Source organism: Gobius niger, assembly GCF_951799975.1.
Source record: "Gobius niger genome assembly, chromosome: 5".
Lineage (NCBI taxonomy): Eukaryota > Metazoa > Chordata > Actinopteri > Gobiiformes > Gobiidae > Gobius > Gobius niger.
Genome location: NC_136856.1, coordinates 36,839,376 through 36,857,890, shown reverse-complemented (window position 1 = coordinate 36,857,890; position 18,515 = coordinate 36,839,376). Strand labels below are relative to the sequence as shown.

The 18,515-nt window shown below is 45.9% G+C and overlaps 1 protein-coding gene across 2 annotated transcripts in view; it reads left to right on the top strand.

Annotated features, from left to right (window-relative positions):
• The first annotated feature begins 5,921 nt into the window (after positions 1-5,921).
• The window catches only part of pcdh10b (protocadherin 10b), a 30,005-nt gene continuing 17,411 nt past the window's right edge, over positions 5,922-18,515 (top strand). The window contains exons 1-3 of one of the 2 annotated variants that reach the window (XM_079556108.1): positions 5,922-8,696; positions 12,991-13,049; positions 15,483-15,589. In XM_079556108.1, the coding sequence (XP_079412234.1) occupies positions 6,204-8,696; positions 12,991-13,049; positions 15,483-15,589 (2,659 nt within the window). In that variant the 5' untranslated portion in view covers positions 5,922-6,203. The remainder of the gene's footprint in view (positions 8,697-12,990; positions 13,050-15,482; positions 15,590-18,515) is intronic. The other variant, XM_079556109.1, reaches the window with a different exon arrangement.

Genomic DNA, 18,515 nt, shown 5'->3' with positions numbered 1-18,515 from the left:
GACCCCAGAAGACTTGTGCTGTTATTGCAGCAAAAGGAGGTTCCACAAAGTATTCATTCATGCTGTATGAATACTTATGCATGCCCCAATTTTCACATTTCTATTTTTTGAAAAATAACAGAATCATGTATCATTTTGCTTTCACTTCACAGTTGTCTGTGTCTTATGTGTTTGAACGTTCAGTAAAAAAAACAAAATAAAATCTTTATTTTTGTTGTTGTAAACATGACAAAATGTGCAAAAGTTCAAGGTGTATTATTACTTTCGAGAGGACCTGTAGCTTCACAGAGACAGCTAATGCTAATGCTAATGCTGCTTACACCTGTAAGCCAGTCAGTATTACTGGTGGGTGTTACGACACCTTTGCTTTGAGGCCGAGTTAGCCAATCAGAGGTTGCTTGAGGTCTGCCCCGATGAAGACCTAATTGGTCGAAACACGTTGGTGTCCCTCCACAAAAAAGGATTTTTACTGTCATAAGATGGTTGTGCCTTGGACCTTCTTTCTCCTTTTCAACAAAGGCTGCTTTAATGGGATTTCCCATCGAGCTTCAGCCGCTCGGAGGGACAGGGAGAGGACAGGGAACACCACACTGAAACACCTGATTAACTACTGACTTTCTCACAACATTTAATTCTTTATCTTCATTTAATAGGCTACATGCATATGCAAAATAAAAAGTATTTCATTTGGCAACTTTTTTTGAGGGATATTTTGAAGGAAGCTCCCTTGTGAGTAGCCGCCACTGCCTTAAAGTTAGAACATATTCACAAAGCCATCCGGACTTCAAATATTAGATTTTGTTTGGACTGGCATCATAATATCTTATACAGTGACGGCTGCTATAAACGGTGCCTTGAGAACTGTTTTTACCGACTATCTAAAAGTCCCTGTCCTTTGTGCAGTCAAATAAACTGCACCAGCCAGTGGAGTTTGGCATCTTGCTATTTGTTCAGAAGCAAGACATGCCTTGCCTTTATTTAAGACTTCCACACAGCAGATTTGTGTGTGCTTCAGACTCCAGACGGACTTCAGGCTGCGTTCACATCAGCGCAGGCGGCGTATGTATCTTTGAAGTACATTGAAGCCTGTTTTAGAACGCTTTTGGGGTATTTCTAAAGTGGTGGGCTTAAATGATGCAGTGCTGCCGACCCAAAATATTAAGTCTGGATCCCTGTGCACTACACACACGCCGGCTTCCATCAATGCTTCTCCTCTCTCCCGTTCCCCTATCGCTTCGACTGCCTCTGTTCCGTCTTTACTATTGTGTCTGCATGAATAAACAGCAGCCGGTCAGTGAAGATCGTCCTGCGTTCAGACTAGCTCATCATGTTTCCAACCTCCCCAATGAAATCAAAACAAACACTTTCTCTATGACTTGATCTCTTCTCCTGAATGTGAGCTCATCTGTTGGATTTGCTAAAACTCATCGCTCATGATGATGCTAAAGGGATAGTCTGTAAGTGTAAAACAAATAAAACATGTGCTAATCCATTCCATTGAGTTTGAAATGAGTGGGTTTAGTTTCGGTCTATTTAGGCTGCAAAGTCACAGATACAATGGGAGGAAAATTTATGTGAACGCTTTGGAGTTTCTCATGTTTCTGCACAAATTGTTCATAAAATGTGGTCTGATCATGACCATGTGTAAACAGTGTCTGCTTAAACTAATACCACCCAAACAATGTGCATCATGCTGTTCAAAAATCCACGCTTAGGAATAGTTTCTATAAATGGAGACAGTTTGGCTTCACTGTTGCTTCACTTCCAAGGAGTGTCCGTCCTGTAGAGATGACACCAGGGGCACAGCACAGAAAACTTAATGAGGTAAAAGAGAACCCTAGAGTGTCAGCTAAAGACGTACAAAAATCACTGGCACAGGCCGACATCTCTGTGGACACATCTACAATATGTAAAACATTGAACAAGTATGGGGTTCATGGGAGAACGTCGCGGAGGAAGCCACTGCTGTCTAAAAAAATATTGCTGCACGTTTGAAGTTGCGAAAGAGCACTTGGATGCTCCACAGCACTACCGGCAAAATATTCTGTGGTTTGATGAACTAAAGTTGAATAGTCTGGGAGAAGCATATGTGACATTACCAGTTTTATTAAATGCCTTTTATGAAACTGATTCATTTTTAACTACTGAGACGGTCAGCAGATGGCGCCATCCACTCATATAGTGTAAAAGCCACCAAATGCACTTCCTCTGGGTCCTCGCGTAGCCGGGGGCTATCGAAGCACCGTACCGGCCGAGTAGGGCTGGACGAGGGCGTGGGACGGTGAGATTGGCATTGCCTCGTGGTTGGCCCTCTCTTATGGTCAGGCTACTTTAGCTAACCTGTGTTATTTACATCTCGGTGGATCTAAGCACGCTGCTTCCTCCCTTCTTTTTGTTTAAGACGAACTGGAAAGATAATGTGCGTGTATCGTGTGAACTGAGTTATGTGTACAAACTGTGCTAATCGAAAGCTAATGTGAAAATACTTGGCATTCATTTCATTTGTGCAGATCTTGAACACAATAAAGCCCATGAGCTTATACGTCGCATATTGGGCTGATATTGCTTTGTTACATTTATATATGAATCATTTGCTCAAATGAGGCGTTAAGCTTTAGTCTTTCCAAAGATTTACCCCCTTCCGAATGATGAACATACTGTAGGCGGCACAGACCTGCTGTGTTTTTAGGTTCATACATCTTTCATCTGTCGCTGAACATCTTCTGATGATATTTAACTTCATTATTGCCTGGAGGGTTTTGATTTAAATCAAATCCTTCACTTTTAATGCACGCGACCTTAGAAAAAGAGGGTTTGTGTGATCACGCAATCACAGGGTTGAATGAATTGAAATGGTTCTAATAGTTCCACATTCAGCACTCAGTGAGCGGAGTTAATGAGCTAATCTTACAACCATTTATTTAATAATGTGTTCTTTATAAATACCAGAATTATTGACATTATTTTCTGTTTTGTCTGTCGTATTACATTTATATTTACACACAGCAGGTCAGAGTTTTACTCTTACTCTGACAACACATCAAAACAGAAGGCAATCCATTCTGCTGTTTTTAGGGTGAGCGCCTGTCCCTCTTTTGGTCACAGCCATTTCTTCCTCTTTCTCCAGTCCCACCTTTCAAATATTCCGAGTCATGAAAGGAATTGTGCCAAAATGAAGGCCTTAAATGTCACTGAAAAGCATTAGTTGGTTCAAGTCGGTGTAAAAGCTACATGTTTTGTTCTTTTATGCCATAAATCATTCCCAAAAACTGGAACATTGCAGCCCCGTTATGGATCTTGAAATTTCTCAAGGGGCCCCATAATAATAATTGACTCTATTCTAAGGAATTTATTATTATTTTAGAGCTCAAATTAAATGAAAGGCAACCTCTCCCAATGCCTGTAGCTAAATACTGGTTTTAAGTTGTACACTATAGCAAATAAATGTACTTTTCATTCAAAATGATTTTTAGGGGGGCCTGGACCCCACTTTGAACCACTGCTATAAATGAATTAAAAATACAAAAAGTGTGTCACGAAGCACATTCAGCTGCATGTTCTTATGGAATGTTCAGTTTTATTTGTCTGTTGTTGTTGTTGTTGTTGTTGTAATTTTATTCCATCTCCAAATGCTTACAAATGCTAAATGAACAGATTTGTTGTGTAGCGGACAGCAGGGGGCTCCCTCCCAAAACTATTGGGTGAGGCCGCTTCCTGCCTAATGACGGAAGCGGCCTCTTTAAATCTCCCCCGTGCCTGGCACTCACTCTCAACTGCTGCTGGCTGGTGACAGGTGCGTTTTTAACTCCTCTCGCTTTTAGTATTTTTAATGTTCATTTATCTTTCTGGTTTTAGAGCTTGTTTTAATGAACTCCGGTGGCGGCTATTTTCCCCCGTTTTTATACCAGTTTTAAGGTGGGACAAGCGTTTAATATTTTGTTTACATTTATTATTTTTCGGTTTTAACGTTGTTCCCCTTTTAATTGCAGATTTTAGCCTGCTACTGTTTTGTTTAGAGTTTGTTTTAGGGTTTGGTTGCATTTGAGTTTGTTTTTGTAGCCTTTTAAACCCTTTTAGCTCTGCTCCAGTTTTGTATAGCAGTCCCTGGGTCTTTTAGCCTTTAGATTTCAGTTCCCTTGGATGTGCTTGGGTGGGGGATTCGGCCCGTTTTCTCTGTTTTGCACTTGGGATTTTTGTTATTTAGTGTGTGTGTGTGTGTGTGTTTGTGGGTAGCACTTTCCGTTTTGTTTGGGGTGGGGCTCCCCCCTCTCAAGCCATCCAAGTTTGGTTATTTTTCTAACGTTTATTTGTGTTTCAGATTTCCTTTGGTGCTGGCCCAGGGGCTGCAAGGTTTTATTGTAATTTTGCACTTTTTAACATTGGCCATTCTTAATTTAAATTTTAATCATAACAATAAATACTTTTAATATCGTACTCCTGGTCCTTTTAAATAAACTTTTAATTACATATTTTAAAAGCACTGTCTCTGCCTGTTTTTACAAATCCTTATCTGCGTGTCCTCTGGTTTTATCCTGTTTTTAAAGTACCTCAGGTCACAGTTGCATTTGAAGCATTAAAAAATAACAATTTTGCATAAAATGTGTAACATTGTGTCCTAAGAGTATTCACTGACCTAATTCTATTGTATGTTTGATGTTGGGCCAAAACAGTGAAGGAAAGGCTTCAGTGCTGATCTTTCTGTGATTTCAGTTTCATTTCTTCTGTGTGTCTCTCCATGTCTCATCGCATCACATGATCACATGACTTCTCCCATTTTCACTCTTTGAGGTTGTCACCCCAGCAGCTGTTTTATTTTTCACCTCAACCTAAACTTATAAAAACAACGGGAACATCAGAATTCATGCTTCTAAATATAAACATCACACTCTTGGATGACGACGTCTGTAATAAAACGAGCAGGAAATAAACCTACTCGCCTCATTTGGTTGATTTATTCTTTTTTCTTAAACCCACTCGGCTGCGCGGCGTCTCATTGCACGTGGAGTACCCCGGTCCGCCACTAGGGGGAGCAGTCGGTCTTCGCCTCAGCCCCGCAGAGCCGCTGTTACTGTTGACTGAGAACAATTGAATACTGTACCGTGGCCCGCTTCAAACGCGCCGGGGCCAACACAGCAGCGCACTGATGTGGGCAACATGAAAGCGGGCGGGGTCACAGGAGGAATTACACTTTTATCATCTTTATCCGATATTCATTTGGTTGTTCACTCTCATTAAAGACGCAGAATAAAAGTCTTCGTTTTAAAGCGAAAAGAGAGAAAAAACACACACAAGAAGCGTAAAAGCGCCGGAATAAAGAGAATGTAAGACAAGTTTGGGGCTCTCTGAAAATCGATGCCAATGGAATAACATTATTTTGTGGAAAACAGTAACATTTACTTGAACACTTAGGAAACACAGTTGAAATGAGACCATTTACATTGAAAAATAACTCCTTGTTCCACTGGCATCTTATTTAAAATCGTCCAAACTACTCCAAAAAAAACATTCATTCTCTTAATTCAAGCACTTTTACTCCAGTTTTCTTATTCAAGAGGGTCATTTTCTTGTTCTAAATGAGCTTAACACACACAGACGAAACTGATGTGAGTTCAGAATAACAAACTGGATGCTCCTGCACACACGGGTCAGGTTTCAATTTACATGCCCTGAAGCAACGTTCCCTTTCTGTCTTTATGCCGTGCGTCTGGAGAGGGCCTGAGCTTTACGCATACAGTCCGCCCGTACTTTACGCACAAGCGCGCTGTATTTGGTTATCAACTTCTCGGCTATATCTGCCTACAGACAAGAGAGAGAGGGAGAGGGGGGAGAGAAAGAGAGACAACGGGGCGGGCCAAGTCCTGACAGACTGCTCTTCCGTCCAATCAGCCCGCGCTCTGAGTCTGCGTGCGAGCCGCGGGGGCAGCGGGGGGAGGCACGGCGGCGGAAAAGAGGAACAGTGATGTGAGCGTCCTCAGTGGAGAGTGGACCTCAGCAGCGCAGCGCAGAGCAGAGCGGAGCGGAGCCAGCCTCATGCAGCCTCGGTGTGGATCGGAGAGTGCAGGGGAGGTGACAGTTGGCGGAGCTCTCTGATGGGACCGCCTCAGAGTGGGACTTTGGAGCTGGACATGTGGAGTGCGCAGTGACGTGCCGTGCGCTCGGATCGTTCCGCTCGTTTCACCAAAGTGCGCTTTTTTCCTCTGGCGATGATCGCGCTGCTGCTCGCGCTGTGCCTCGCGGATGGAGTACTTGGACAGATCCGTTACTCGGTGCCGGAGGAGGCGGACCACGGCACGCTCGTGGGGAATATCGCGGAGGACCTGGGGCTGGACTTGACCAAGCTGGCGTCCCGCCGCTTCCAGGTGGTGCCCAACTCCCGCAGCCCGTACTTGGAGGTCAACCTGGAGAACGGGGTGCTGTTCGTCAATGAGAAGATCGACCGGGAGCACATCTGTAAGCAGACCGCGAGCTGCCAGCTCAACATGGAGGTATTTCTGGAGGACCCCCTGGAGTTGTTCCGAGTGGAGATCGAGGTGGTGGACATTAACGACAACCCGCCGAGCTTCCCCGAGACGGACATCACGGTGGAGATCTCCGAGAGCGCCAGTCCGGGCACGCGCTTTCCTCTGGAGAGCGCTTTCGACCCGGACGTGGGCTCCAACGCTTTACGCACATACGACATCACCACCAACAACTACTTTCACCTGGACGTGCAGACGCAGAGCGACGGGAATCGCTTTGCGGAGCTGGTTCTGGAGCGTCCGTTGGACCGGGAGCAGCAGGCGGCGCACCGGTACGTGCTCACGGCTGTGGACGGTGGGCAGCCTCCGCGCACTGGCACCGCGCTGCTGGTGGTCAAAGTGCTGGACTCCAACGACAACGTGCCCGTGTTTGAGCAGCCCGTGTACAGCGTGAGCCTGGCGGAGAACGCGCCCCCGGGCACACTGCTCATCCAGCTCAACGCCACGGACCAGGACGAGGGTCCAAACGGGGAGGTGCTGTACTCCTTCAGTAACCACATCTCCGGCCGCGTCAAGGAGCTGTTCAGCATAGACCCGCGCACTGGCCGTGTGGAGGTGCGCGGGGAGGTCGACTTCGAGGAGAGCGCTCTGTATCAGATCTTTGTCCAGGCCAAGGACCTCGGACCTAACGCCATTCCTGCGCACTGCAAAGTGCTGCTCAAAGTCACGGACGTGAACGACAACGCCCCGGAGATTACCTTCAGCACCGTGACCGAGTCCGTGAGTGAGAAAGCGGCCCCGGGCACCGTCATAGCTCTGCTCAGCGTCACGGACAAAGACGCAGAGGAGAACGGGCAGGTGCACGTGGAAATTCTGGGTGATGTTCCTTTCAAACTTAAGTCCTCCTTTAAAAACTACTACACCATCGTGACAGACGGCGCTCTGAACCGGGAGCAGGCGGACCACTACTCGGTCACTGTCGTGGCGAGGGACCGGGGCTCCCCCTCTTTAGCCACCAGTAAATCCATCCGCGTACAGGTGTCAGACGAAAACGACAACGCGCCCACGTTCACGCAGCCTGTGTATGACGTGTACGTGACAGAAAACAATGTGCCAGGGGCGTATATCCACGCCGTGACTGCCCTGGACCCTGACGTGGGCCCCAACGCGCAGATCAATTACTCTATTTTGGAGTGTGACATCCAGGGCATGTCAGTAAAGACGTACGTGTCCATTAACGAGGACACGGGCTATGTGTACGCGCTGCGCTCCTTCGACTATGAGCAGCTCAAGGACTTCAGCTTCATGGTGCAGGCGCAGGACTCGGGCTCCCCTCAGCTCTCCTCCAACGCCACCGTTAAAGTCATCATCGTGGACCAGAACGACAACGCCCCCTCCGTGCTCGCACCTCTGGGGAAGAACGGTACGGCCCGGGAGCCCCTGCCCCGCTCCGCAGAGCCCGGGTACCTGGTGACCCGTGTGGTGGCCATGGACGCAGATGATGGAGAGAACGCCCGTCTGTCCTACAGCATCCAGAGAGGCAACGAGAACGCCATGTTCCGCATGGACTGGAGGACAGGGGAGCTGCGGACCGCCAGGAGGGTCTCCCCCAAGCGGGACCCCCACCAGCGCTACGACCTGCTGATTGAGGTGCGGGACCACGGCCAGCCGCCCCTGTCCTCCAGCGCCTCTGTGCAGGTGGTGCTGGTGGACAGTGTGCCCGAGGGCCGGGGGCTGGACCGCGGAGGAGCTAAGACCAAGGACGGTGCCCTCGACCTGACCCTGATCCTGATCATCGCCCTGGGCTCGCTGTCCTTCGTCTTCCTCCTGGTCATGATCGTGCTGGCCGTGCGCTGTCAGAAGAAGCAGAAGCTCAGTCTGATCACGTGTCTGACCAGTGACTGCTGCCTGGGCCCCTGCTGCTCGCGCCAGAGCCGGGGCCGCAAGAAGAAGCTGAGCAAGTCGGACATTATGCTGGTGCAGAGCGCGGTCAACGTGAGCGGCCCCACGGCGCAGGTCCCGGTGGAGGAGTCCGGGAGCTTCGGCTCTCACCACCAGAACCAGAACTACTGCTACCAGGTGTGCCTCACGCCTGAGTCGGCCAAGACGGACCTCATGTTCCTGAAGCCATGCAGCCCCACGCGCAGCACGGAGGACAACCCGTGTGGAGGCATCGTGAGCGGCTACACGGACCAGCAGCCCGACATCATCTCCAACGGCAGCATCCTGTCCAGCGAGGTAAGGCCCACACACAGACACAGAGCGAATGGAGGCTCTTTTAGGGAACATCGAAAAGCCCGAGTTAAAAGCATTAACATTTGTGAGTTTTTTCGGTGCTTCGTGCATCTAATTCTCACTCTCATTTTGGTTAATGAGTTTGGAGTAAACTAACACTTTAAACCTGCTCCCTCTTTGAATAAAACACACCCACACGTTGGTTTATCGTGACAGTGTTTTCATTTCCATTGTTATTTGAGGAATTAGGTGGAACAAAAATAATGAAGAAATTGTATTTGCAAAGAACGTGTCTCTGATACAGGGGAAAAATGAGCCGCACAGACAGGACTGAAGAGAGAGGCTGTGCTACGCTGGGCCGATAGGCTAACAGCTCCTTTGGTTGGTTGTGTAATCAGTGTGTTGTTGTGAGTGTTGCGCAAGGGGAAATGTCACTCTCCAGCTGCGGCGATGTTGATGAGCTCTCGTGCGGGGCAGAGCACTGATATGGTGCACATGTCTCGTGTGTTACCCTCTGTGATCAGGCCCAGAGGCTGTGTGTGTGTGTGTGTGTGTGTGTGTGTGTGTGTGTGTGTGTGTTTGTGTGTGTGTGTGTGTGCGCGCCCCGGGACGACCACACACGCCATGGTCACAACACACCGCACCGCCGGCCAGTCAGGGCCCAGTCACACCCGCGGGCAGGTCCGCCTGTAGGGCTGCACAGTGGAGGTATCTCCAAAGCCCAGCTCTTCCCCAAAACTGGCATTTATTTTTATTTTTAGTGCCCGTGAGTGTTTAAACAGTGTGGAATTATCATCAGAGTATCATTGTCATAATAGGTGACGCAGTATCCTCACGGCGAGAAGCCACACTACATCGCAAAATCACTCAGGCCCTGCATCTGTCTGAGATTCACATTTGCTCATACAACTTAAAGAAAAAGGCTGTTTTGTTTGCTTTGTTTTGTCCTTTGATTTAGTCTCTTTTCTTGTGGGAGGGGGGCGGGTTTCACACAATTTGCCCATGAACAAATCCGACATGATTTATTTTCTACGGTTCCATTCGACCTCCCCTTCCCCCATGTCAAACAAAACAACTGCCGATCGTAAACACACCTTTAAAATACATAATTGTTTTCAGCTAAAGTGCATCAGCAAACCTTGAAAAATAGCAAAAGCAGTGTAAAAATACATCAAATTTGTTCTCGTTTTGTCTCACACTGAATACAAAATGAGGTGAGGATTACGGCAGTGGTTTGGAGACGCAGATCCACGAGGGCCATTCTTCACCGAGTTCTGCTCTTGGCGATGGCTCCTTTTTTTAAAACTTTTGGACGGTTCTTAATTGTGCGGATCCCCGTCCATATTCTCTCCGCTTGATGCCGATGACTCCGGCGTTCTCACCCGGGCCGACGTCGTCTCCACGGCCACAGGAAGCCCCCCCCCCAGCACGGGCCCGTTTGAGAAGCTCCTCACTCGGGCTTAAATAACGTGTTGTGACCGCGCAGTCGTTGGTATTTCTCCAACCTTTGTTTGTTTTGTTAATCCAGGCTGTGTGATTTTATTTTTTTTCCTCTCTCCCTCTCGGCCGTCGTGAATTCAGAAGTGTGTGTTTGAGGATGAGCAGCAGTTGAAATGCTTTAAATCTGGCTTAACAAGTGAGATATTTAAGTCGCACCAGATTAGTTAACTCTCTGTTATTACAGCATAAGGTCAGAGTTTTAAACGTCATTAAATGAAGAGAAGACGCCCTCTTAACCTCTTGAACCCTGCCTGAACCGGGCAGTTCAGCTTTACCCAAATGGAACATCAACATGGCATCACAAAATGTACAAAAACTATAATTACAATTGTCAAAAAACGCAGCAAAACGGGATCCGAAAAACAAATTGGCGACCAAAAAGTCATGAAAAAACGACAAAGCTGACGACCAAAAAAAAACACAAGACGTGACAAAAAAAGTGGAGAAAACCCGCCAGAAATAAGACAAATAGTGACCACAACAATAACGCAAGGAAAAATGTTACATCAGGTGTGTAGGCTTTACAGTTAAGAACGTTTTTAGGTAAAGCCGAACTGGAGAAAATGTGCTCGGTTGAGGCGGGGGTTAAGAGGGAAACTTTCACCTGGAAACAATAAAAGACATATTCTTCACACTAACATGTTTAGTTGTTCACTGATTCACTGGTTGGATGTTTCTCCGCACATTTATTTGGATAATTGTCATTTCCCACATTGGTGCGACAACATCTCCACAGAAGTCGCTCCAACAGACTTCAAACTCTTCAGCCTTGAACTGGACAATATTGTGACGGTTTGCTCAAAGGGATTTCGTAATATCTAATTCCCAGCCTGAGTTAATGAGGTTTTAAAACTCGATCCAAAATCCCGTCTGAATTAGTCTTTGTGACAAAAATCAAACCACACGTTTAAACCTGGCTCAATACTTAATACTCAGATTTCATCGGCACAAATATAGGAACATTTTGGGCATTTTTAAGCATAAAAGTTTTGTATTTCCTTAACAAGAAAACAGAAAATGGCGACAAATAAAAAACGTCTTATATTTATGCCAGCAACAAACATTTAAAGTTTCCCTTTCCACCTGCAGCGTGTCGCCTTGACTGACTTTAAATGTCATTATTGGATCATAACCGGCGTGAAATCTAAATATTCTGCTGCAGTTGTGTCTAATTTTGTTTTTGAATGTGGAAAGTTCCCCTCATTCCTCTGTGGGACGGGGTGTTTGCTAATGTGCTTAAGAGATGAAACAGGCACAGATTTGATCTCATTGAAAACATGGTCTTTGGACATTTATCACACTGAGTGCCAAAAATATATAATATTTATTACAAAACTAGACTCTCTAATACACCGTGTGTGTGATTTTGGTAACTCTGTGATGAACAGAAGTGAAATAAATGACGATCAAAAACTTGTGAAGGATCTGGATATTTTATATTTATTATTGCGTTTCTTTTCTTCTTTCTTTTCTTATTGTCTGAGGGGTCGTGGTGTGGTGTAGCGAACAGCTGTAGAGCCGACACTTCTCTCTCGCCCATTGGAGCGCGTTGGACAAAGCAGAGCAGAAAGATCGAAATAGATTTTAACATTTCTCTGAGTTTTTAAATGGTTCAAATCGGTCCAAGGACGGCTGAGAAACACCCTGTTAAAGTCTTCAATCCGAGAACCAGGCTGTTTAAATGCACACGCCATGAAAAAAAAAGGGCGATGATGATAAATTGACTTGAAGCAGAGATATTTGCCTCTTCCCATAACGTTAGTATCTGTCCAGAGAGGAGAGTGTTGCATGAAACCTCCGTTATCTCTGAATCGAGAAAAAAAATCTGTGATTTTGATCCAAACTGGCCTCTGTTTAGCTTTGGATTTCTCAGGAACCGAGGCACGTAGAATCAAACTGTTTTCACCTACGGAGAGCTTAGAGTCTCGCCTTTAAAACGAGTGTGTCCATAGCTATTACATAGAATACACTGTGGTGCTACAAATATCATGAAGAACGGTCTGGATTGTTTGGCACTCTAAAGCTAAATCCAAAAACAGCGCGGCCTCAATGTGTTAAGGACGACATTTGACATTTGGCCTCACACCAGGGTAGCGGTTAAAATGCAGGTTCATGCTGCCTTCATGTGCGCTGGGATAGACGAGCCTTTCCTGTTGTCAAGTGGAAATCACCAGTGCATTGTGTTCACGTGAGTTGGTGCTCACTGGAAACAAGTCACTTCAGAACATTGTCCTGCTGCTGCGTCCAGACAGCTCAGAGGCCTGAACACGTGACATCGCTGTGCTGAAGGGTCAAAGGTTATCTCATCTCGGGAACTCGGGGCGTTAAAAAATCCTTTCCCAGTTTCCCAGAGGAAAATACGAGAGGAGGTGGTGTTCATGTGTAATTTTCCCCTCTCTCTAACATTATCATGATGACAGGCCGCGGCCCACACAGAATATGTTCCATTATTAAACGTTTATAAAAAAACAATGCAGTTTGGCCCTGTGACGGTAAAGAAAATCACAGAAGCCCACAGATCTTACCACTTTTTAAGGACGGATAAGGCAGTTTGGTGTAAATCCGTGATTCCAAACCTGCTGCCACCAGAGCGAGCGGCTCATGCATTTTAAAGGACTTCTGTCACATCGTATAAAGCGAGGGCTCCCACTGCTCTGAAGATCAATCTGGTGTAAGACTGGGGTCACATGACTGCAGGAACCATGGAGTGTGTGCGTGCGTGTGTGCGTGTGTGTTTATTTGTTTTCATAGAGGACCACACTGACCACACTGACCACACTGACCTGTTGTGTTTCAGGCCAAACACCCGCGCTCCGAGCTCAGCTACCTGGTGGACCGGCCCAGACGTGTCAACAGGTAACACACACTTTCATAACAGAATAAAGAAGAGGAAAAACAAGGCACTCTTCACTCAGCAGTAATCTACACTAACATAATAATTGTACTTCATTTTAGTACAGTGTGCTGTAACAATGTGTAATAACTTGTAGCTATGGGTTAGACACAATGGAACAATGTGTATTTGCAGTTTAGAGGAACACGCATTATTCCATTGTGTATGTACTACATAGGTACACGTTACCACACACTGGTACAAAGCATATTACAATGGACTATATTCGATTAGGTACAATGTATCAAAGTAGTGCCCAATAAAGTGTTACCTTTTTACATACAATTACATACATATATACAATTAAATGAATCATAAATACAGTCTCGACATTGTTGTTGTTGTGAATGCCTGTTCTATTGATGGAATACCTTTACAGGTGTGCAGAGGCTCTAATGGTACACGGTGTTAGCTAATCATGTTAAAGGGTAACACTTGTGCAATTATGCTAGCACTGCTGAAAACTGTTGTGCTGATTAGAGGAGCTACAGAACTGGCCAGAAAAGGGGTCATTTATTTAAAATCTTTGAAATAATTGTGTGCTGAACTTAGACGCTGAACCCGCTCCCTGAAGTGCGGGGAAAATGAACACACAGAACTCAACGCGTTCATTATACCATGAATCACATAGAGGCGTTGTGTAAAAGCTGCAAATACTGTATTGCATAAATACTATTAAAGTCTAGATTCTTCTCATTAGAGTTCACATTGGAGAGACTGAAGCCCAAGCGATGACACTCAGACCGTGTTTGTAGAGCTCTAAACCCTACAGAGAAAGGAAGTGTGCTTGTTTTCAAAGGTCACTGTACAGCGGGGCTCGGGATGTTTCCATTCGAAACCTCTGAGTCACGATTATTGTGAGGAAAACTACAAAACAAAGGAAGAAAACACAGAGAATCTCAAATCCTCTTCAGTGCTGTCTAAATGTTCACAACAAAAGACATTTTTTTATTTAACGGCTGGTTTCATCGAAAACCTACGGAACGTTCTGTTGTCTTCTGTTATCTTTATGATTTTATCCTTATGTGAAAAAAGAGAATAAGATAATCAACAAGCTAAACAATATCATTTTCTAAAGAAAGCAAATGAATGTCTAATTGATCTTCTAAAATAAGAGTTCCTAAACAAATTAACCCATTGACTAATTTCCAACCGTGTGCGCACAGTTTCACCGTGACATAGGAACCGCTGCTGCGCTTGGTTCTTTTGGGACTCTTCCATTTGGCAGTTTTCATGAAAATGGATATGATTTGCTTTGGGGAACAGGTTTCTGTGGTGTGGACCCCGGCAGCTGCATATCTCTTTGTCTCGGGACAGTGTTTAACTCACAGTGAGTAAATAAGGCAGCTCAGGGGGGGGATACAAAACAAGTAGGAAAACTTTATTTATCCGCTAAATTGTACTACTTCAAACCAGTATTTAGCCTATACAGTAAAATAATGCTGTTTATGTAAATTCTAACAAATGTCTTTACATTGGATGAATCATTATTATAGGGCGGAACTCCAGACCATTTCAGATCGATCAGGAGGCCGCCATGTCCCACACTTTGGGAATGGCTGCTCTAAAGATAAGAGCCACATTGCTGTGTGGAAGATATGCAAATTTACAATCTTAAAAAAAGTTGCAAGAAGTACTGCTAAAATATAGAAATAAAATGTACTTAACCCCTTAACTCCCACCTGAACCAAGCACATTTTCTCCAGTTTGGCTTTACCCCAATCCAAAGGCTTCTGGAAAAAAAATGATGAAATGTGACAAAAAAAAGTGAGAAAACGTTGACAAAAAAGTGAGAAAAAATGGACGAAAAAATGACAAAAATGTGACAAAAAAATGACAAAAATGTGACAAAAAATGTGATAAAAAATTGACAAAAAAATGACAAAAATGTGGCAAAAAAATGACAAAAATGTGACAAAATGTGACAAAAGAAAAAAAAGGGAAAAAAATCGACGAAAAAATGACAAAAATAAGACAAAGATTGACAAAAAAATGACATAAAAGTTACAAAAATGAGTTGAATACCCAACAAAAAAATGATGGAAAAAAAATCTGATGACGTGAGGAAAAAGATCCTCTCGTTTCAGGCGGGAGTTCAGACGTTAAAAACTGGTGTTAACTGTTTTCTCCACTTCTGTAATTTGTTCAGGATAATTGTCTTTCTGAGGGACAAAGCGATGTACATTTAAACGTTTGCAGCACATTATGCATATTTCTGATGGTTTGTAAAAATATAAAGATATTCACTTTGGTCAGGCGTCTCCAGCCCCGGGCAGGAGCAGTTTTAGCGCTTGAACATGTGAGGCTGCGCTGATCAAATGTTATAAAAGTGTGTGGTCTTTGTTCAAACTGTACATGTCAGTGTGGCCCTGAACGCACCACGCTCTGTGTTTCAGCTCAGCGTTTCAAGAGGCCGACCTGGTCAGCTCCAAAGACAGCGGTCATGGAGACAGTGAGCAGGGCGACAGTGACCACGACGCCACGCACCGGGGCCACTCCTCTGGTGAGTACTACTACTACTACTACTACTACTACTACTACTACTACTACTGCTGCTACTACTACTGCGACAGTGACCACGACGCCACGCACCGGGGCCACTCCTCTGGTGAGTACTACTACTACTACTACTACTACTACTACTACTACTACTACTGCTGCTACTACCACTGCGACAGTGACCACGACGCCACGCACCGGGGCCACTCCTCTGGTGAGTACTACTACTACTACTACTACTACTACTACTACTACTACTACTACTGCTGCTACTACTACTGCGACAGTGACCACGACGCCACGCACCGGGGCCACTCCTCTGGTGAGTACTACTACTACTACTACTACTACTACTACTACTACTGCTGCTACTACTACTGCGACAGTGACCACGACGCCACGCACCGGGGCCACTCCTCTGGTGAGTACTACTACTACTGTTACTACTACTACTACTACTACTACTACTACTACTACTACTACTACTACTGCTGCTACTACTACTGCGACAGTGACCACGACGCCACGCACCGGGGCCACTCCTCTGGTGAGTACTACTACTACTACTACTACTACTACTACTACTACTACTACTGCTACTACTACTACTACTACTACTACTGCGACAGTGACCACGACGCCACGCACCGGGGCCACTCCTCTGGTGAGTACTACTACTACTACTACTACTACTACTACTACTACTACTACTGCTACTACTACTACTACTACTACTACTGCGACAGTGACCACGACGCCACGCACCGGGGCCACTCCTCTGGTGAGTACGACTACTACTACTACTACTACTACTACTACTACTACTACTGCTGCTACTACTACTGCGACAGTGACCACGACGCCACGCACCGGGGCCACTCCTCTGGTGAGTACTACTACTACTGCTACTACTACTACTACTACTACTACTACTACTACTACTACTACTACTACTACTGCTACTACTACTACTACTACTACTACTACTACTACTACTACTACTACTACTACTGCTGCTACTACTACTGCGACAGTGACCACGACGCCACGCACCGGGGCCACTCCTCTGGTGAGTACTACTACTACTACTACTACTACTACTACTACTACTACTACTACTACTACTACTGCTGCTACTACTACTGCGACAGTGACCACGACGCCACGCACCGGGGCCACTCCTCTGGTGAGTACTACTACTACTACTACTACTACTACTACTACTACTACTACTACTACTACTACTGCTGCTACTACTACTGCGACAGTGACCACGACGCCACGCACCGGGGCCACTCCTCTGGTGAGTACTACTACTACTACTACTACTACTACTACTACTACTACTGCTACTACTACTACTACTACTACTACTACTGCGACAGTGACCACGACGCCACGCACCGGGGCCACTCCTCTGGTGAGTACGACTACTACTACTACTACTACTACTACTACTACTACTACTACTACTACTACTACTACTACTACTACTACTGCTGCTACTACTACTGCGACAGTGACCACGACGCCACGCACCGGGGCCACTCCTCTGGTGAGTACTACTACTACTACTACTACTACTACTACTACTACTACTACTACTACTACTACTACTGCTGCTACTACTACTGCGACAGTGACCACGACGCCACGCACCGGGGCCACTCCTCTGGTGAGTACTACTACTACTACTACTACTACTACTACTACTACTACTACTGCTACTACTACTACTACTACTACTACTACTGCGACAGTGACCACGACGCCACGCACCGGGGCCACTCCTCTGGTGAGTACGACTACTACTACTACTACTACTACTACTACTACTACTACTACTACTACTACTACTACTACTACTACTGCTGCTACTACTACTGCGACAGTGACCACGACGCCACGCACCGGGGCCACTCCTCTGGTGAGTACGACTACTACTACTACTGTTGCTACTACTACTTCTACTGCGACAGTGACCACGACGCCATGCACCGGGGCCACTCCTCTGGTGAGTACTACTACTACTACTACTACTACTACTACTGCTGCTACTACTACTACTACTACTACTACTGCGACAGTGACCACGACGCCACGCACCGGGGCCACTCCTCTGGTGAGTACTACTACTACTACTACTACTGCTACTACTACTGCTACTGTTACTACTACTACTACTGCGACAGTGACCACGACGCCTGCTACTACTACTACTGCTACTACTACCACAACAACAACTGCTACTACCATTACTACTATTACTACCACCATAACTACTGCTACTTTTACTGAGTGTTACTACTACTGCACTGATGTTCATTATTTGACTTCCTCAATGACATATAGACATAGGTATTAGTTACTTTCTTACTATACTGTACACAAGGGCCATGAGTGAGTCCCAGTTCTGTCCTTGGAATATGGAAGTCTCTCCCTCACTTCATAAACATGAACATAAACTTTAATTCTTTATAAAAAACTCCTCTTCCCTGGCGTAGAGCTGTGTTTCGGTCTGATCCTGTCAGACTAAGGAGTAAGTCAGTCCTCGGTTTGTCTTCCCTGTGTGTATGCGTGTATGTGTGTGTGTGTGTGTGTGTGCATGTGTGTGCATGTGCGTGTCTGTCCTGATGCTCCGGGGGAGGAGCTCGGCTGCTTCGCTGGCCCCTGACACTGTGGTAAATATGAGCGCTCTTAATGATGTGCCGCTCGGAGCTGTGAGGACGTGCGGCGCGTCTAAAGAGGCGCGGCGTTGGCACGGCGACTCGGCACCGGCCCAAGCGCGGCGTGAGTGCTCGCGGCGCACAGAGGAGCGCTTCATTTGTCCTCGCAGTTAATGCTCCTGGGCACGTCCCTCAGACTTTAGCGCCTCACCCGACAGACAGGGCGCATTCGGACAACGCCGACTCATTTACTTTTAATTCAGA